The 21,803-nt window shown below is 39.5% G+C and overlaps 1 protein-coding gene across 1 annotated transcript; it reads right to left on the bottom strand.

The window, feature by feature from the left end:
* Nucleotides 1-6,189: 6,189 nt before the first annotated feature.
* Nucleotides 6,190-8,668, bottom strand: LOC126758013 (dynein axonemal intermediate chain 4-like). Its single transcript, XM_050471992.1, has 3 exons — nucleotides 7,290-8,668; nucleotides 6,492-6,701; nucleotides 6,190-6,424 (listed from the first exon to the last, which is right to left on the bottom strand). Exons 1-3 carry the CDS (start codon nucleotides 8,666-8,668, stop codon nucleotides 6,190-6,192), a joined length of 1,824 nt encoding a protein of 607 aa, XP_050327949.1.
* Between the last annotated feature and the right edge of the window lie 13,135 nt (nucleotides 8,669-21,803).

Genomic DNA, 21,803 nt, shown 5'->3' on the forward strand with positions numbered 1-21,803 from the left:
AAGACCACCTCCATTTAAAACTCCTCCGCCAATGAGGTTTCCTCTTCCAATAAAAAGATCACCCCCTCCTCCGATAAGAAGACCTCCTCCAATAAGAAGGCCCGTACCAATAAGGAGACCGCCAGTGATAAGACTACCACCCTTAAGGCCACCAATCCGAAGGTTCCGCAGAAAAATTAGATCGTAAAAAGGTCTTTGTACATTGAAGAATAAATGCAAACAAATAATTTAGTTAACGTTTGCTTTATTATTCGACTTCTATGAGATTGTAACATTGGTCAGACTCTTGCTTGCTTTACACAGAGAGTTGATAGATGAAAGCGAAGCCAGTAAGTATTCTTCTCTAGTCCTTAAGTTGAAACGAATTTCTGTTGATTATGTTCTATGATTCATCTTATTGAGCTGTCAAAACAATTCTCAAACTCTCAATAAGGAAGGTTTTGCTTTATCATGCTTCAAGAATACCAAAATAGTCTGTATGAAAATCAACTTTCCTAGAGCTAGTGAGCAATGACAAGTTGCCAAGTGAACTTATGAGAGTTGAAAGTTTATGAAAACTTTTTTACTTTAAGCTGATTAATTTATAAAAAAGAACTAAAGCATGCATATTATTTATAAAATTTGGGAGAATGGCGAATCGAACAATCAACTGGTATAAATCGCAGGGACTGGTATAATCAAATAGACATAGAAGAGCAAGTTGTTAGGCCACTGTAATGAGATATTTCTCTTGGATTAAATTTAGCCACTTAATTTTGTTGTTTCTTTCATGTGTACAACATCCGATGTGTTTAATGGGGGTATCTGCTGACGACAGCCTTTCCCCACGGCGCTCAAAAACGCAACGGACCAAATCAATGCGTTATTCAGCGCCTGACATTGGAATGGACATACTAACCACCTTGGGTTCGATACCCATCTAAAACCCCCGCCGCACTTTGGGACCGGCACGTGGTGACAACGCAACTCCACATTCAACCGACAAAGTGTCAGTTCTTCCTGAATTCGGGTTTTGACCACAACTATTACGATACTCCCCGAGGGGCTAGTTCCCTTTTGTATAGAGCTATTACCACCAATTTCAATTGAATAATTAACTAATTTCCAAAAGAAAAAAGTGAAATATTTTACAAACCAAAGCAAATAGTTGAGAGCTCGCAAAACTACTTGACTATTCTTTCAAATCATATATGTATTAATCTATGTAATAAGTGCTGTTACTGGTCGGCTGTGTTATGCAAATTACCAGTTTGGATTCTTGAATTTTTTTTAAACCTTTTCCCATTGGCATTGGGATTTGTAAGTGGACATTTTCGACATATTTAGCATTTCAACCGGTTCGGACAGCACGGCAATGAACTCGTTCACCCTGCTAAATCGGCAAATCCGTAAATGTCGAAATGTTGGCATACCGACATGCTTTATTGACACCGCTTTCATATGCAAATTTCCGTTAGGGCACCAATGACGCTGACTAAAGTGAAAAGCGAGTAGTGAACAGCGAACAGCGAGAACCTTAAGCCGACACCAGGTCTGCTAGCATACTTTTGCCCATTTAACTCGTGCACAGACCTTATTGGCACATTCAAGGATATTATTAAGCGCCACGAAGTAGGTCGTGCGTGTGCCCATGTGTATATGTGTGTGTGGTAAAAGTGTAGGGCGGTGGGACGACATTCGAAGGCTGATTTGCATGATTTCTCCCACAAATTTTGGGTATTGGATATTTCCTATTGTTTACTTAGCGTCGTTGCATGTGTGTTAGTGTATTTGTTGTTTTATTTTTTGTTTCTTTGGTTTTGTAGGCTCACTCTTCTCGAGACATTTTCCTTTGACATCGCCTGACAAAGTCTGCATTTTATTCATTTGTGTCATTTACATTTTTACCATTCAGCGCTCGTCAAACGTTCAACTCCTGCCATTGTGTTGGTGGTATTCACCGAAAACTTTCGACATTTTGTTGCGTTTAGATCCACATGTCGGTTTCCGTGGCGGGGTTGGGGTTGCTTGCTTGCAACCACATTGTGAGCAGCTGTTACACGTGTTCAACCTTATAAAGCACTTGCTGGCAACAAGAATACCAACAGCATGCAATAACAACAAGTAAGGCAGCCCAAAGTTCGGTTGCAACTGGGTCCACTCATTAATTAACTTAGCTTCATTAATATATCTTTATTATGCTAGATTATAGAAAGAGATTGATATCCAACACTGATACTTCATCCAGTCTCTTGAAATGCGAAGCTCCTTGATATCTAAGATCAGTTATAGATACAACGTCTGATTGTGTTTAACGTGGGTACCTGCTGACGACGGCCTTACTCCACGGTGCTCAAAAGCACAACGGATCAATACAATGCGCCGATCAGCGTCCTGAAAATTGGGTAAGCATTTTCAGTACCAATTGGCAGTACTGCATGGACACACTAACCACCTTGGTCGGGTTCGAGGCCCATCTAAAACCTCTGCCGTGCTTTGGGTCCGGCACCTGGTTGCAATGCAACTCCACATTCAACTGACAAGGTCAGTTCTTCCGCAATTGGGTTTTAACCACAACCACCACGAATCTCCACAAAGGGTCAAACCCAATGAGCAGATTGGAGTTACCTACAACAGCTACTGTTCCCCGTGGTACCAGAATTAAGTCTCCGGTCAGACCTCGTAGCCGAAGCTACTACCAGTTGAGCTTCCATACGGCTCTGGACTGGTGGCCAGGATATTAGTCGCCTCTTACGACAGGCATGCCTTACCACGGGTATATTCGGTTTCCCCCCCGAACCCAAAGGGGTCCCCCTACCCGCAGGGGGAAAATATAGATACAGCCGGACATAAGCAGCGGAGGTTTTCCAGCGTCTCTTCCATGCCTACTTTTTGGCACTTTATCGTTAATAATATCCATACGGCTCGCATGTGATACTAGTAAGCTATGACCTGTCACTAAGCCAATAACCATCTTGCAGTCCTTTAGAGACTGTGTGAGTTAAAAGCGTGTGAGTTTTTCTTCCATTCCATTGCAAATGATCTTGGCGATCCTGCATGCCCCCCAGGAATTCCATCTTACACTCTTCCGTCCGTCAGTCCTTTCGGAAATTTAATTTTGTATCGTTTTAACGTCTTGAGTATTTCATGTACTAGTTCGTTAGCTAGACGGATGCCACTTTTGGCAATCTTATAAGCTATTTAATTTCCCGGAACACTTTAATGGCCTGAAACAAAGTTGCACAGGCGTTTAATTTCCGTGGGATGTCTTAAAGTATACGCCCCAGGTGTTTAAGTTTTGACCTCTTAAACGCAGGACAGTAAAGAAGGAAGTGTTGAGTTGTTTCCACCTCATCTTCTTCCATACAGCTTCCCTAGGTGGCGTCTTGTAAGATTCCCTGACTTACTGCGTGGACGCCAATAGGGAAATGGCCTGCTCAGAACCCCATAACTAGGGAGAGGTTAGCCTTACTGATCACAAGATCTCCTGCGATCGATCTTGGCGCAAAAGGCATTTGCTGCAGCGCATGTACCGATGGTGGCCCAACGCTGGCCAAGCTTCCACGAAGTCCTTCTATCTAGTAGCACAACACAAGAGGTTACCGGAGCCCCGATCTGTCACCCGATGCTATTAATAGCGGGGTTAGGCACTCATTGACCAACATAAAACGCACTGTTAATGAGTTCAAGGCTAGTATTGCTGCTGTGCTATCTAAATGAATAGTTACTTCTCTGAAGGAGGACGCTTTCCGGAGCAGTTGATCTACTGCTACCTTAATGGCTACAACTTCGGCTTGGAAGACACTGCAAGGAAGTCTGAAGCTGGAGTTGATAGCTTTAACCCATCCATAAGTAAGCTCACTGCCCCTCTCCTCCAACGACTTCTTCCCACCCATAACTCCCTCGTCGGTATATGGGTTAGAGAAGGAGCCGCCAGAGTTCGGTTTTGGCGATTCCATGATCCAAGTGATCCGGTATGAAATCAAAGTGGGTGAGGATATCTGATTGTTCGGATATGTGTTCTTCTAAGAACCCATTGGACGAGCAGGACCCTCCCTTATGTGATGACCTCCTACTATCAAATCTAAATTTTATAAAATGACTTGTTTATAGTCAAAGAACTTTATATCATTTCAGAAAATAGCTTTTTATATGCGTAACAAAGATCCGATTTTGTCCGTCTGAAATATCAACTTACTCAGGTCCAAATTTGTTGAACAAGGTTATTATACTCCGCTCAACAAGTTGTGTGAGGGAATAAAAACAATAAAGAGTTCCTTCGTGGTGGCTTAACGTAACCGGAAAAGGTATAAATTGAAATTTACATACACAGTTATTCGAACTCATATATACTTACATACACAAATCCAGATTTGCATGTGGATTTTTGTTGCTTTGAATGCCATAAGAGCCTCTAACTTTAGGTGTGCCCCCGGTGCCACCGAAAGCACAACCGAATTTTGTTAACTGAAAAAATTCGCTTGTATTTCGGTCTGTGAACACACATGAATCGTTTTCTGTTGCGCCGCCAAGGGCATACAAAGTAGCAGCGGGACTATTTATGCATAGAAAGTGTGTGTTTTATTTCCAAATATATGTAAATTGTTTAATAAATTGCTTTTTAATTTAAAGCGCCCTTTTTAATTTAATTTCTATCTATTTAGGGAAAATTTCGTTTCATTCAAATTTCGAATCCAATTTTTGCTAATCCACATGCATAACATGACTTGTCCGATGTGTGGAGACTGTACAACTTTGAAGGGTTCAGAGAGTGGCTGTGAGCACTTGAAGGGTTAATACAATTGACTGTGTCAATAATACTGGCGATTTTGGGTACCGAATAGAGTATTCTCAAATTAAGTTACGAAAGAACTCATAACATAATGAAAGCTTATCTCTGTCTGCTTTTCACTAACTGTTTTTTGAGACGAGTTAAGAAAGCTTTAAAGTTCGAGTCTTTGTTATTTTTGCGAAAATTGGAATATGTACCGAAGTAGATGTCTTTTCCTTAGCTCATTTCGAAGAAAGATATGTAGAGTTAAAAAGCTTGCATGGCATGGAGAGCTGTCGGGTCTACATACATATGCATTACATAACTAGTATAGCAAATGAAATACGGAAATATTTTTCTAACTATCGCGAAAATTGTATCCTCAATAAGTTTCACCTAAAATCAGCGAGCAATGTCTTCTGACAAACCGTTTTCATACTTGTCCTTCAATTATAGGGGGTTGAAGGGTCCACAGTGCTCATCATAATCACAAAGAGTTCTCCCAACGTAGTCGCCGGTACAACATGGCGTTGTCCATCGTTTCGTCCCAGTGGCCGTAGTCTTCAAGCAACTCCATCGTCTCCCATGCATTTCGGAAAATGACTTTTTGAGGGTGGTAATAGATGGTGTTACAATTCGATCTTATAGATTTGTCTCTGTAAAATACACGTGCTCACCGTTCGGGTGGTGCGCAGCAAGATGGGTCAGATTAGTTGCCTTTCATGTAACATAAAAGCGAGCATTCTCCATTCTGCTTCAACTCACATATCGGCCCGTCCGAAGTATCTGGAGTTTATCTTTTAGGTCGATCGTAGTGAAAATGTCCTGGTCACTGCCCATATATTTGTATATTTATATTTATACCTATTATATAAATACTTGTAGAACACAAACCTTTTAAATCGCATGCGTTCGATAACGTCGTCTGTCCAGTCGGGTCAACGCTGTTCGTGATGTACACCCCTTGAGGCGCCAACTTCTCGACAGGCGACTTTATTTGGATATGTAAACATGTCTACTGTATTCTTCAATACTGGTCGAAGAGTGTACGTAGGAATTGGGCGTGATTTTAAGGATCGTGTTTTAATTGAAAAAGCCTACGTTTTAACTCAGGATGTCAGCTAACTCCATACCATATTTTATTAAAATCGCTTTAGCTGTTTAATCTTGAAGAAGTAACAAACATACACACTCACAAACATTCGCCTTTATAGAGAGATTTTCGTTTCAAAGGCAGTTGGATACACTTCGCCCGAATTACACTGACTTACACGAGGTTGAGAGTCCTTACTACTCACCTTCACCGTTTGTTTCCAATTAAATAGACTATACTGCCACTAGGCTTTAATCTACAAACTGAAGTACTACTATATACATATACTTGTATTGTGTAATATATACGTGCATTTCTAGAGCACATTTATTAATTTTAAAGGTTATCAAATGCGTGCATACACTGCTGGAAATATTCTTCGATTACTTTTGTTTTCATAACCGAAAAATCCGGCTTCTTTCACCAGCTGGCGAAGACTTTCGCTCTGAATTCCGGCATAAAGTGCTTGCTCCATCGTGTCGTATTGAAATTTGGACAGAATAAAGGTTTCGCCCACACCACACACAATCACGTCGCCATGCTCATTGCCAATCATGAGGGCGGTGCCAGTTGGTGAAGGTCTACAAATATTAATTAGTCAGGAATAAATTAAATATTCGTTATGCATTTTCATATTCGTTTGTGTACTTGAATAGGGTGTTGTGACTCGAGGCGACATTCACGGACTTGATCGGCCGAAATGGATTGCGTATGTCCCATATGTCGAGTGTTTTTCGCGTTAGCGAAAATATTGTGGTCGATTGAGTGGGGCTCCAGGCGGCATAATGTACAGGGAACATTTTATGGGTTAGCTCCATAAGTGGTTCCGTCACTCCAAGCATCCAAATTCGTACGAACCTATGAAAGAAGTGTATTATTTATTAATGGAAAGTTGTAACCTTTAACTGAAGTTAAATTGTTAGGATGTTTATTGGAGTTTGTCGAACTTTTTGTGGACCAAGAATTTACATAGAGTGAGAGCATGAATATTACAGTAGCAAGAGATCTTCTTAAGAGGTGGGGATCAATTTGAAGAGGTGTGAGAAGGCTTAGTATTAATATTTCTTTGAAAGGGGTTGCCATATATTTGATTATTTTTTTTAGTACCAATGAAGAGTGTTGCCATATGTCTGATTATTTTCTTAGTACCAATACTAAGTTGAATGAATTGGTTAAGAAAATTGAAAATATTTATAGAAGGGTTGAAGGGTAGCTGTTTAAATTTAAAGTCTACTCAAATTGAGAATGAAGCGAGTATTACGATATAGGAAGATCTTTAAGAAAGCTTACCGTTAAAAATATTTTTAAGGTTGCCAACTGTTTACCATTTTATAATCAACCGACTTAAATGACAAACGAAAGAGTTTGAAGGATTTACATTAAAAATGGGTTCCAGAGAGTTTTCATCTATTTTACAGAACTAGATCTCAACTAGTCAATACGTACCAATCATTGCCACATGTGAGATATATTTTCGGCGACCACGGCGAAAACTCCATACAGTTGACCGATCCATATATGTGTGTGCGCAACGGCGACGAGAAACTGTGCTCCAATGTCATTGAACCATTATGTATGCAACCCTGATCGGTCAGCATGTAGTATAAGTCCTTATTCAGCGGATCCAATGTTAAGTTGAAGCAGAACAAGGTGCTGTCAGAACGGTTTTCTAATTCTGGGACATCTCCATGCAAAGACAAGCCTTCGATTTCACCACGTACGCGTGTCAAACGTGTCAATTCCGTGGTGAAGACATGAGGTCCATTGTGAAAACGATATTTACGAACCACTGCAGTTTGTGAAAGAGTTATGAAACGCTTAAACCCATGAGATGGAAAAACGGGTTTCAAATACCATTTAATTGTAATAACGGGATCATTGCCCGTTATAGCTGATTTATTTATAATTGACAGTGGTGGATTATTTTCTGCGCTTATATCGCGCACTTCCAACCAACCATTGGCCATGCCCACTGCGAGGAGTGAGTGATCGAAAGGTGAGAATGAGACTGCCGTTACCGGAGAGTTGTAGGAGTACGTGCGTTCCGGATGCAGTACATTTTTAATACTCCACACGCATACATTGCCAGTCGTTGCCGGTATTTGTACGGCATAGGAGTAAACGCCGTAAGCGACGGCAACAAGATCGGCATTGCCGAAGCAAAAACTTATATCCGAAACTGCTTTACGCGCCTTAATTGGTTGATTCAGACTTTCAAAAGGCGGTTTGGTGAAACGGAAGATCTCTTGTATATTGTATGTGCCTTTTTCGTGTAAACCCGTCTGTTTTAATAAATTGCGATAATGCATCTGCCCTCTAATATGCGTGTTAATCGAGAGACCGCGTTCGATACGCATTACGGCTCTGGTAAAGGACACGTTGTGAGCCAATGCATTCAGACAGGTCTTCGCGGCTTTGGCCGGACATTTAGTGAGACCGCTGTGTTTCTTCGGTTGTTTATGTGTATGCATTGTGTCGTAAATATCGTATCTTGATGTAAAGTCATTGGAATCCCTTTGATATATATGTCCAGTTGCGACTGCGGTGTTCAAAAGCAATACACTGCGCGTTTGCGCTTCGCTATCCCTGCGTCCGCGCAAGCGTCCCTCACCCATTGTCAGATAGTCATATACTAAATTGTCGTCAATCACTTCTGTCGATTCGGGCGTACCCTTTCGCACCGTCTCACTGTTATGTTCATAAAGCATTACAGCATCAGTTGGGCGCAGCACTATTTGAATATAACCGTTGTATCTGTAAATACTTGAAGGCATTGGTAATACATTTGATAGAGTACCAGTCAGCTCGTTTTCCCGAAAGACCATCGTCATGCTGGGTACCTGAAAATAATAACAAAAAAAGCTTTTAAAGAAAAATTAAACTTTTTTTGAATCATGGTTATTTTCCAGCGTTAGACATCCTAGTAAATCAAAGGCAACACGGATGGAATGAAGCTCAAAGGAAAGGTTTGAGTGAGAGTCTACTAACGGGAGCTCTCAAATCTACTCTTGTTTCAAACCCTGTAGTGTCTCTCAAACAGATGTGGCAGCTTTCAAGGTAGCAGCAGTCCTGCTTCTTCAAAGACCGGCTTCCTCTAGGGAGGTATGCGTCTACTCCGCTAGTTGAGCTGCTATACAGGACTTGATGGCGCTGAAAATGACGTTGCTACCAGTAGCTATTTCCGCAATAAACTTATCTGTCTTATTGTCACTGTGCAGATTTCGTCAGACTAAAGTTAAAGTATCTCGCGTGCCTTACTTTTTACGCACCCGGCGAATTAGCTGGACTTGATATCAGGCACCTTTAATAAATTTGTCTCCTCCTCACTTTTCATACCTATAAGTCGTATATAATTTCGTTTATCTTGGGACTATCATTAACACCAAAAACAACAACAATGTCGGCCTCGAAATCCAAGTCAGAACTACTCTGGCAACAGGTGCTAATTTGGACTGAGTAGGCAATTGAGAAGTAAAGACCTCTCTCGACGAACAAAGACCAAACTCTATAAGTCACTTATCATCCCCGTCCTGCTATATGGTGCAGAGGCATGGACGATGACAACAAGTGATGAGTCGGCGCTACGAGTTGTCGAGAAAAAGTTTCTGTGGAAGATTTATGGTGTTTTGCGAATTGGCAACATCGGATACCGCATTCAATGGAACGATGAGCTGTGTGATACGACGACATTGTCGTCCGAATGGATGAAAAAACTCTCGCTCTAAGAGTATCCGCCGGTGGAAGCAGAGGAAAAGGAAGACCACACTCTGTTGAGGAGGGGCACCTGGCTACACTTGGAACCTCCAATTGGCGCCAAGCAGCGAAAAGGAGAACGACTGACGCGCTGTTGTAAACTCTGCTATAACCGTGTAAGCGCTGTCTACGCCAATAAAGAAGAAGAACATTATTGAAATGTTTCAGTAGTAAAATGAATTTTTTGGCGAGGCAATGTGGAACAAAACCTATCAAGCTGCCATTAAAAATTCTTACTTCAGGCTGCGGTAGTGTCCAAATAATGAAGGATTATATACAATATATATTATATATATTTGCTACGACTTCAAGGAGCAGAAGTCCACAAATCCGGATCAGATTGGGGATGAATTGAGTATATTGCCTACATACCCCTTCCATGATATCGCTGATGGTTAATTTCAGTCCACCCATAGCTCGGGTACCACGCATCGAACTCATCATGCTGAGATGCTCGGAGATAAAGCTTTGCTTCCCTTTCATCCCATATACTTGTTTATTCACTTTTGCATACAGGCCTTCGACCAGCTTCCGATACTTCGAAGTTTGCGGCATTTCTTTTGGCATCCATTCTTTGGCTTCATTTACATTTCTTATATACTTCAATTGGCGCCACTCATCCAATATTATTGATACATTGTAATCGAACTTGGTCGAAGTAGAGGTGCGTATGAGACGAGTTCCCCGTCTCGTATTCTACAAATATTATTTTTCTAAGCTGGAGAACTAAATTTAGTTATCTAATGAAAGCTTACTTGCTCTTTACCATTCTCCATTTTAGCTCTTTTGAGTAATTTTAAATGAATTGTTCAATAGCTTGAAGAGTTGCTAAACAAATTTGAAAGAGAAATATTATTTTAAAAATATTTTCAGCAAATGATAGCTAATCCGTTTCATAACTTGAACTGATTAGCGTGTTTAATCGCTTTAAAGAATTCAAAGTGTTTATGGGAAAGTAGAAATTTATCAAAACAAACAAATACTTCTAAATTTAAGAACAAAAAGCAACAAACCTTCATAAATACAAAAAACCCTAAACGAATTTGATTGCTCCGTTTGTATGGCAGCTATATGCTATAGTAATTCGATATCTGTTATTAACCTCGACTCATTATAATGAAAATGTAGGAAATTTCTTAATTTTATACTCCTTCCATTTCAGAGTCTATAATAATCGCTTCAACCCAATGCTAGCTCGTTGCTTTCAGCTGTGTTGCGTCATTTTCTTAGGAATAAATAAAAATATCCTTTTGAAAAATAAATAAAATAAAGCAAATCTTGTTTTCTAAAATTTTAAATTTAGAAGCAAATCAATGGCTTTGTATCTGCATTAAGCTGGGATTTCTTGATTTAAGCTTTCACTCATCTTGTGTTTGAGATTGAGACGTGAATTCAGTTTTGTTTTTATTCACTCGTACTTTCAACTGCATTAAGTTATCAAAACAGTATAGGAGAAAGTGAGAAGGTGGAAATTTTATTTTTGACATCAATTTTCACTAACTTTGTTGTACAAGTAGTGGTGAAACACGTTTATGCTTAACTTCTCTGACTTCTTGCAAAATCAATACAATATTTTAGGTTATACTCGTACAATGTAAAAGTTGGAAATTAATATTTATGAACATTTTAAACTTTCCAATATCAGTACATATTGAACTTAGGATTAGTTAAATTTTTTTCATTCTTTGCAATTATTATTTGACCGTCCGTTGACTGCAGTTTTCGGTTCGACATTTCGACTGGTAACTGGCAATGTGTGTTGTTTTGCTCCAATGCTTGAATCGAAGCGGGATTGTCCCCATAGACTTTACACTTTGCATACATACATATGTCCACAGGAAAAAGTCGAATGGTGTGGCATCACACGAACTTGGTGGTAAATCCATCGGCTTAAAACGGCATAACAAGACTAAGAGAAGTATTTATCCGATTCTACCTAATTTGGATATACATACAATAATTAGGAAATTAATCCCAAAGGTTAGCTGGGAGTTAGCTGTAGGCTTTGTGGTTTACATATTCGGTATCTAGAGGCGTTGAAAATTATGATATGGTTTCAACAAATTTTGAGAAGCCATACCCACAAATTGCGCGCAAAGTTTTACCCCGATATATTCATTGGTGACTAATTTGTGTACTAGAAAGTAAAACAATCAGATGGAATTCAAAGTCATGTTATACATTGTGACTAAAAAGCACCCGGAAATGGTAGTTAAATTCCCCGGGTAAATGATATTTCAAAAACATAAAAGTATTTTTGTAAATTGGTAGGACTATCCTTACTTACTGTGTCAAATATGACATCAACTTAAGCCGGTACGCCTCAGCAGTGCGTTACTTTGCTATTTTTACAATCGATAAAAATAGCGAACGAGAGATCGTTGAAAACATGCCTCGTTCTAGACGACCTTCGACATCTTCAACTGGTAAAAATATTAAAAAAGTGAAGTGAATTCTTTATTGATAATAATAATATAATATAATAATATTAATAATCTTAACTATGTCAATCTCGGACAGCCCATCGTTCCATCGAATGCGATATTCGCCGTGACCAACGCGCAAAGGACCATAAATCTTTCGCAGAACATTTCTCTCGAAAACTCGTAACGTCGACTCATCATTTGTTGTCATCGTCCAAGCCTTTGCACCATATAGCAGGACGGGAATTATGAGTGACTTATAGAGTTTGGTTTTTGTTCGTCGAGAGAGGACTTTACTTCGCAATTGCCTACTCAATCCGCAGTAGCACCTGTTGGAAAGAGTTAAGTGAAGGATGCGGTGCTTGAAAATAGTCAGACAAGTGTCAGGGAGATGGCAAGAGAGCTCGACGTCTCTCGCGAGTCTGTTCGAATGATTTAGGTGTAAAACGGGTTCTTGCTCGACTCGTCCTTATAAGGCTGATTTTTTTTTCAAAAAAAGTACTGTTAACAGGTACTTTTGGACATGCTTTATCGTGCGAATTCCGATCTCACATTCTATGAGAGCATTATAACTAGCGATAAGACATGGGTTTATGAGTTTCACATGCAAACAAGTCAGCATTCTCGGAATGGGACCCATTTTCAGTCGATCGAAGAGATAATGCAAACTTCGCTAAAGGAGCAGAAGGGTATCTCAAAAAGTGCGCTTCGTTTATAATTTTCGGGTATTTCTTTGTCACAATGTATAGGAGATAAGTATGATTATTGTCCGATATCGCCTATTTTGATTGGTACGTCTTGAGATAAGGAATTTCACCTCATAGTGGGCGGGGCCGTATATTCAATTTTGACGCGTGCTCCTATAAAGCTGACCTCTTTCATTTTACCTTTAATCTTCTAATCAAATCTAATTAGTGAGTTATCAAATTTTTGTAAATAATTGTTATATGAGTGGGGCTAACATTCGATTTCTCATCGACAGACGGAATTTAATTCGACTTGTCACCGTGATCATTTTTATACTCTCGCAACAAAGTTGCTAAGGAGAGTAAAACTTTGAGTCCTAAAACTAAAAGAGTCAGATATAGGGTTATATATACCAAAGTGATCAAGGTGACGAGTAGAGTCGAAATCCGGATGTCTGTCTGTCCGTCCGTCCGTCCGTGCAAGCTGTAACTTGAGTAAAAATTGAGATATCATGATGAAACTTGGTGCACGTATTTCTTGGCTTCATAAGAAGGTTAAGTTCGAAGATGGGCAAAATCGGTTCACTGCCACGCCCACAAAATGGCGAAAACCGAAAACCTATCAAGTGTCATAACTATGCCACAAATAAAGGTATTAGAGGGGCATATTTGGACCTAATTTTTTTGGAAAAGTGGGCGTGGCTCCGCCCCCTACTAATTTTTTCGAACATATCTCGGAAACTACTATAGCTATATCAACCAAACTCTATAGAGTCGTTTCCTTCAGGCATTTCCATATACAGTTTAAAAATGGAAGAAATCGGATAATAACCACGCCCACCTCCCATACAAAGGTTATGTTGAAAATCACCAAAAGTGCGTTAACGGACTAACAAAAAACGTCAGAAACACTAAATTTTGCGGAAGAAATGGCAGAAGGAAGCTGCACCCAGGCTTTTTTTTACTTATGGACCAAAAACCATATCTCAGGAACTACTAAACCGATTTCAATGAAATTCGGTATATAATATTTTCTTAACACCCTTATGACATGTACGAAATATGGGTGAAATTGGTTCACAACCACGCCTTCTTCCAATATAACGCTATTTTGAATTCCATCTGATGCCTTCTCTGTATAATATATACATTAGGAACCAATGAATAAAACTTTACACAAATACGGTATTTGAAAAATATGTAAATGACGTATAATGAAATCTCGATTATCACTTTATCATGCGAGAGTATAAAATGTTCGGTGACACCCGAACTTAGCCCTTCCTTACTTGTTATATATGTAACTCTATATTTACTACTATTATTTCGAATGGTTTTAGATGATAAAAACAACCGTTATCTGAGCAAAACATTTATACTCTGTAGCAACATGTTGTGACTATATTAAAATTTGAAGATGACATCTGATCTGAGTGGTTTGTCCAGCACTTCCGTGGAATATATGTATATAATATATACGAAATACTTCTATACATATGTATATCTATTATATATTTATTACTTTCTTCTGTAGAGGTATGCGATATAAAATATAAAATAAAGAGATAAAATATCTTCGTGGGCACGGCTATAAAAACCAAGGAATCATACGCTAACACACACACACACACATACACATAGCAAGCAGCCGTCAAGTTGGCAGTTACAGCGCCAATAATATCAACAGCGGCTACTCCGGTAATGTAGGCTACGCAAACCCTGAAAAATTCAGTGAATTCAGTGCTCAACACAGCAACCATGCCATGAAAAGCGCACTCATACCGCTGCAAAATGCAGAAAAGGAATGAAAGTAACGGTATTGGCATATTGTGGATAATAAATATCGTCAATATCACTTGCGCACCCACCGCCGCCGCCACCACCGTCGTTCGCAAAACGACGAGGCAATCTTCGGTCACATAAATGTATTACGGTCATATATTTGTATGCGCGTGTATATGTGTGCGAATGTTGGTATGTGACGACTAGCTGACTTGCAAGCGTTGCGCGCGTTTTATGGGCTGCTTTGCTTTGCTTTTGCTGATTTTCCCTCTTAAGCAGACGCTTCGATACACTTCGTTGCATAGTGAGTGGGCTTATCTGCAGATCTCAGCTTGTGACTGTGTGCGCGTGTTGGTGTATGTATATATTTATAAGTGTTGTTTTTGTTGTTTTGTATTGATACAGTTGCTTTGCGCACCTTCCTTGTTGACTTTTTATGCTCTCGTTGCTGGTATTTTGTTGATGTTGCTTTGCATACTTTAAGGCGCCCATACAATGTACACACCACACACCCACACATTCATATGTATAAACAGACTTCCTTCCACGTCACATTACATGTTTGTTGTGCGTTGCGTGTATTGAGAAAATTGCTTTTGGTTGGCTTCTTGCATTGTTGACATTCCATACAACACAACAACAACACACACACACACACACACACACATACAAGTGTCGCTGCTTGCCGCCAACTTAACAACTTACTTTATTTGCATGCGCATTGGCATGATGAAGATTTCGTTGTTGTTGTTTTTGGTTATATTTGGTTGCGCTGGCAAACACACTCGCAGATGATCGAATAAGTGGAGATTGAGACACCTTAAAATGGGATATAGCGTGATAAAAAAGCACATAAGTAGCGTGTATGGCGCGAATAAAAAGAAACCAGAATCCCACACAATGCCACACAATCGAAATCGGCGGGGCGGGTGTGGGTAACTGGTGTGCGCTGATGGCATTGGCAACGCGCGCATATTTACATATTTACCGTAAGTGGTTGTACAGGTGTGCGCGTGTGTTCTTGTTGTTGCCATTCGCGTCTCAAAGGTGGGCAAACAATAAATTGTGGTGCGAAAATCTTCGTGTGGATATTGTTGCCTTATTGAAATTTTTCGGTAGATAAACATAAAAATGCGTTGAGTAGCGTTCAATACTTTTCTAGCGCCAATAATAAATTTCAAAGTGGAAGAAATCCCTGGTGATATGCTCCATGTATTTCTGTGTGTGTGTGTGTGTAAATAACGGTGCTTTGTGCATGGAGTGTGACTTAATAGATTTCTTCGCCTCGCGTAAATATTGCAATAATAAGCGGGATTTGAAGTATTCATTTCCTGCAGGCGAACCTGAGTACATAAAATATATCGAAGCTGGTTGAGAGGTTATTAAATAGCCACAGCGATTTAAGGATGTGCCACTCATAAGAGCAATATTCTTCTATAGCCCTTCCCATACAATTTTTTGAAAGTATTTTATACTTAAGGAGTGAATAGTGTCAATTTGTTTAAAATAAGATCCATTTTTATTAAGATTGCTGCTACTACAAAATAAGGAACAGGTATGTAGATGAAAAAATAAAAATCAGCTTGTAAACGTTTTTCAGCTGTTCAGGGTCATTTGTTGCATTTTTGGAGAACTTTATAGACTTTTTTGTACCTACAACATTTCCGTATAGAAGTATTCTAAAGGACTAATAGTTTCGCCGGAAATCGATATAGACTATTCATCATATTAAACAATTCAGCCACGCCTCCGCCGCCACTCCTTTTCTCAACCACAGAGCGCCCGTAACTTAATTATACCCTGAACAGGGTATATAAAGTTTGTCACGAAGTTTGTAACACCCAGAAGGAAGCGTCGGAGACCCTACAAAGTATATATATAAATGATCAGTATGTTGAGCTGAGTCGATTTAGCCATGTTCCGTCTGCCTGTCCGTCTGTCTGTATATATACGAACTAGTTCCTCAGTTTTTAAGATAACGTTTTGAAATTTTGCTAACGTCATTTTCTCTTGAAGAAGCTGCTCATTTGTCGGAACTGTCGATATCGGACCACTATAACACATAGCTGCCCCACAAACTGAATGATCGGAATCTAATGCTGGTATGGAAAACTTTTGCATTTGACAAGATATATACACGAAATTTGGTACAGATTATTTTCTAAGGCAACAATGTAATCTCCGAAGAAATTGTTCAGATCGATTAACTATAGCTTATAGTTGCCATACAAACTGAACGATCGGAATCTAGTGCTGGTATGGAAAACTTCCGCATTTGCGTGGTACATGTGTTACTGCTTAAGGTAATAATATAATCTCCGAAAAAATTATTCAGATCGGATTACTATAGCATATAGCTTTCATACAAAAAGAGTACATAGTTACTAAAAGAAATGCACCTGTGAATGGTATATTAGATTTGGTGCAGCCGAAGTTAACGTTTTTTCTTGTTTTCATTAATGTTTGTTATTTCATCATTCGTTTGGGTGTTAATCTATTGTGAATTTTTTTCTTTTTCAAAAATTACTTGTGCTGGTCTATGTTGTTTGCGACAACCTAAACGAAACGACAGAGTCCTTATAAAATATATTGACCTGAAGTTTTGAACTTGTCCTTTTTCTCACTAAGAAGCTGCAGATTTCACAGAACGGCCGATGTCGGACCATTAAAGCATAAAGCTGCCCTGTAAACTGGCCGATCAAAGTTCTTGTTTTTTATATTTGTGAGGGATATTATTTGACGCTATCGAATTTAACGTTTTTACTTAGCTCTGCTTATTTTCATATGTTTTACCGTACAATGATCCTGCAGTTTTTCGGTTGTATGAAAAATATAGGTTAGGTTAGGTTAATCTGGTAGACAAACGCGTAAACCAGTTTTGATCCTTTGGTATTACAGATGAACTAGGTCCATGAGGAGTAGTAGTCCTTTACGATGTCTGTGCTTGACGTGAATTTTTTAGAGACTCTGTATGGATGAGGGACCCCAGATGCTTAGAACGTAGTTTTGTGAATGCGGGACAATTGCACAAGAAATGCTCCATTTCTCTAGGTATTTCACGCAGTCTTTCCGATCTCCGGCGTCATTCTGCAAGCGTTGAAGTTCTGGCAACACTTTCCATTGACGCCCTGTTTCCTAATACACTTCTGGCCGATATGCGATACGAGGCTACTGCCTTGGTTGCTGTTTGGCTGTTTACATAGATGTTGACTCTGGAGTTGCCTTTAGGTGTATTAGAGGCTAGCTCCGCGACTTTTATAATAACAAGGTCCTCAGCCAACCATCTTTTTATGTTTACTTTCAACCTCCTTTACCAGTTGAAAAGTTGGATTATATAATCGGTTCTATATATAAATTGTCCTGTAGCCAGTAGTTTTCCCGCCGTTGTAGTTGCTCTTAAGCTCTCGTTATGCATAGCGCACAGAGCCTCTTAATGCTTTCCATTGGCTTTCGGTAGGTGGATTTCCGTACGCCCCTCCATCATATGTGTTACAAATACCTGTGTAGCACCAGTACATGAGAGAGGGCGAGATCTCCAAAGTTGTGACGAGCTTCATTCTACGCGCACACAAAGTATTGCTAGCTTTTCTGACTCTCTTCCACGTACTTAGGTACTTGGCGTGATGCTCAAGATCCCATTTATCGAAGGGAACCTCCATAGAGAAATTTTGTGCTTTCTTCTGAACACAAGCAGATCCGTTCAACCTCAGACCCACTTGCGATGCCCATTCTGGACTGTATTGAGAGTGATGGTCCTAATAGTGCTAATGGTTTGTAGACACCTACATGTTATTTAGATGGCAATGTCGTCCGCATATGCCACTATCTTAGGGGCTTTGCCGTTTAAGTTGCTTAGCAGCTTATTTACCACTAATGTCCATAGAAACGAGATAGCACTGCACCTTGCTGAGTATCTCTTCGGACTTCCTTAGTCATTCTAGCGTCGTTCCATTCTTTTCTCATCCTTCTAGGAGAATAGATTTCTTAGTGACGGTGTTGAATGTTCCTGAAATGGCCAGGAATGCTCCAAGAGCATATTCCTTATATTCCAGAGCCGTTTTGATATTAAAGACCAGTGTATGGAGTGCAGCCTCTACTAATCTGCTAACTAACTGAACGAAATCCCATTTTTATGCGAACGCCACCGTCCCAGGCATTTATAAAATATTTATCATTACCATTTAAAGCCACTATGGAGTTTCTTTTAAAAAAATGAATTAGAGGACGGTCTTTACAGCTTATAAGATGTGAGTAGGGCTTTCATTAAAATAAAGACGACGATTTCATTTAAACGAAAACGAAATTGAAAAATGCAGTTCGTCAACAGAAGACACATACTTTCTATCAACCAGACACCTACATTCGATCTTTTGCCTCATATTATTGTTTAAATATTTTAAATACCAAGTGATCTAGGTATGAAATTAATAGAGAGTTAATATTTGTATATCCTGAATTCATTCTCGGCGATCACTGGGCCAACTTATCTGATCAAAAACTGATTTCAGACTTATTAACATTTTTTACAATTCCACCTTTGCTTTGGTTTATATTTTTTTGAGTCTAAACGCTATTAAAGCGCCTTTCTGTAAGGTTGGTGCGACCATTTCATTAAATTCTTGATAAAAATTTAAATTTTTATATATACGATATTCATTTCATTTTGGTTTAGATATAGTCGAGTAGTGTTTTAGTATGTCAGCTTTCATATCTTGTTCTAAACCTGCCGTTTTCTTCGTCTGCTGTCTGCTCATATTTTCGAAACTGATTTTTCGCATTTCGAATCAAATACTCTTACCTTGTGCCGTTAAAGAGGCTATTCTAATCAAAAGGCCTGAATTTCGGGAAAAAAAAAATTTTAAGGTGTTAAATGATCATGCGTGTCCATTCCGAAACATTCCACTCTCTTGGTATGAGTTAAAAATGTTGGTTACTTAAAATAGTGGATCGATTGTCCTAAAATTGAGGGGTTAATGGGCAGATCGACGCGGCTAAATCAACTCAGCTCGCCACGCTAATCTTTTATATATATATTAGAGCGGGTCGATTTTTCCATAAAATCGCGTATGCGTTTTAAAAATCGCTGGCTGGAAACCGGTTTCAAACTTACGGTCTCTTAGGGAAAGTTCAGTATGATCCGTAGAATATTTCGAGCATATGCGTTAGCCGTTATTTTTGGCTCCCTAGGGGTCTCCCACCTTAGAGGTTCATCTTAAACATTAAGTTTCCAACCGGGTTAGCTACTGAATCTTGGATAACGTTCGGTGTGTTTAACTTTGGTAGAGTTCGAGAGCCATCCAAACCCTCTACCTTTGGGTCCGGCACCCGGTATGAAACTCCACGTTCAACTGACGAAGTGTCAGGTTTTGGGTTTTAACCACAATCACATCAATACTCCCCAGGGCCAGTCCGCATGAGCAGGTTAGAGCGAACTTCAAGTGCTCCTGCTAATCGTGGTACCAGAATTAAGTCTCTGGTCAGACGTCGTAGCTGAAGCTAATACCAGCCTCTGTACTGCTCTGGACTAGTGACCAAGAGTTGGACCCCAAACGCATACTTCTCACGCAAAAACTAACCACGACCTATCCTATATGTGCCTTTGCTGCAAAAATGCATTCAGAGACCCATGCTTCGTCCACATAAAACCCAGATTAAGGCAGAACCTGAAGTCTGGGTTACCCTCAACAAACCTAACGTCCCGGATGTCCTCGTAAGCCCCTCGATCATTTGGACTATCATCTAGAAGCCTCCTGCTCCTTAGATATTCCTCTATACATCATCATCGGAAATCCAATCATCCGCTGCAATGACACACACAAGCCCCTTCTTAACCTGAATGTCACAGCACGCTGTATGACAATCAGGTCAAAAGAGGGTGTGCCTAACAAAACCTGTTTGCAACCGTTGAGACTTTGCGACATACAGGTAAACAAGACTGTTGTGGGTGCCTCACACCATCCAGCGGCTTCATAAGTGATCGCAGACCACAAACAAAACATGATATATGATGCGAACAGTATGACGTCCGAAACCCCAATCACTCCGCAAAACTCGTCGTACTTTGCCTACGGTTGCCTGCAGTCGCTATTTCAACCGCCAAGTATTTTACTTGCGGCTGACCCCGTTCGCTCGGACAAACGGTGGATGAACTAAATCTTGGACATTCATATAACTGTATATCCAGTCGATCAAGAATGGAGATCCATTGAAAGACAGTTTAAGGTTCACAATTCCAAAAAAATTAATTCATATATCATTCAAATCAAAATCATAAAGTTCTTTTGTTTTCCATGAAAACGTTAAAATGAGAAAGCATTCATTCACAAATCTATTGCCAAATGCTTGCGAAAATTTCCAAAGTTCGTGTGTAAGTTGCGTAAAGTAATGGGCATTGACCGAGAGCGCCGGCGGCAATTCCACAAAATTGTTTGCTAAAACAATGACAAAAGTGGCAACTTTTTCAATTAAATCAATGGACTGCATTCTGCAAATTATGTATGTGCACTTGTGTGTTCGTGTATGTTCGGGTGTGTTTGCGAAAATGTTTGAGTGTATGTGTGTGCGTGTTCATAAATTTACATATGCACAAAATGCATGCAAGTGTGTGAGTGCGCAAAAAGTTATGCCTGAGTTGCCACATGCATATGTAAATATATTATACGCTCATGCATTTGTGTGGGTGTGTTTGAGTGTATTTTTGCACATAAATTTCTATGTGAATTCAAAATTTGCCATTTCCAAACAATCACTGTTTTCTCTTTCTAAATTCGTTGAAAATTTACGCCTGTAAACTAGAAAACATTCGAAAAATACGCGCCTTTTTGTGTGCGCAACGCAAGCAAATAACAATTATTCACAAAACTCTTCAAAAATATGTTTTCAAAATATTTCTATAAATTTGGTTGGCTCAACATTGGTCAAGCGGCATGTAACGGCTAAAAGAAAATACTGAAAATAATTTGTGAATTTGAAAAATACGAAATTTTATATGGTCACGCTTTTGACAACTGTTTACGGCTGTTGCTCTGCGTGAATGTGGCTACGGTTGCCCAGTAGGAAAGAGAGAAAATATAAGTAGATTACAATTTCATAAAAAATTCTGAATTTTTAGATCTGGGTAGATTCTTTTTCCCGACCTCAGCTCGCCCTTAAATAATTTTTCCTTTAACCTGTATGTGCTCGGGATTGTAAACTTACGTTGGCGGTCGGAAGTCTATATTTGTAGCAATTATGTATTTGTATGGAAAACTGTGTCAGCATATGAGCAAAAACACTGGCACGAAGAGTTTTATACTTGAATGCATATTTATTATGTA

The sequence above is a fragment of the Bactrocera neohumeralis genome, chromosome 5 (genome assembly GCF_024586455.1).
Source record: "Bactrocera neohumeralis isolate Rockhampton chromosome 5, APGP_CSIRO_Bneo_wtdbg2-racon-allhic-juicebox.fasta_v2, whole genome shotgun sequence".
In the NCBI taxonomy this organism is placed as follows: Eukaryota; Metazoa; Arthropoda; class Insecta; order Diptera; family Tephritidae; genus Bactrocera; species Bactrocera neohumeralis.

Coding starts and splice junctions, on each gene's coding strand:
- LOC126758013 (XM_050471992.1), bottom strand. CDS start 8,668: ATGGTCTTTCGGGAAAACGAGCTGACTGGTACTCTATCAAATGTATTA. Junction 6,702..7,289: donor CTCACATGTGGCAATGATTG/GTACGTATTGAC, acceptor CTTCTTTCATAG/GTTCGTACGAATTTGGATGC. Junction 6,425..6,491: donor AGTCACAACACCCTATTCAA/GTACACAAACGA, acceptor TAATATTTGTAG/ACCTTCACCAACTGGCACCG.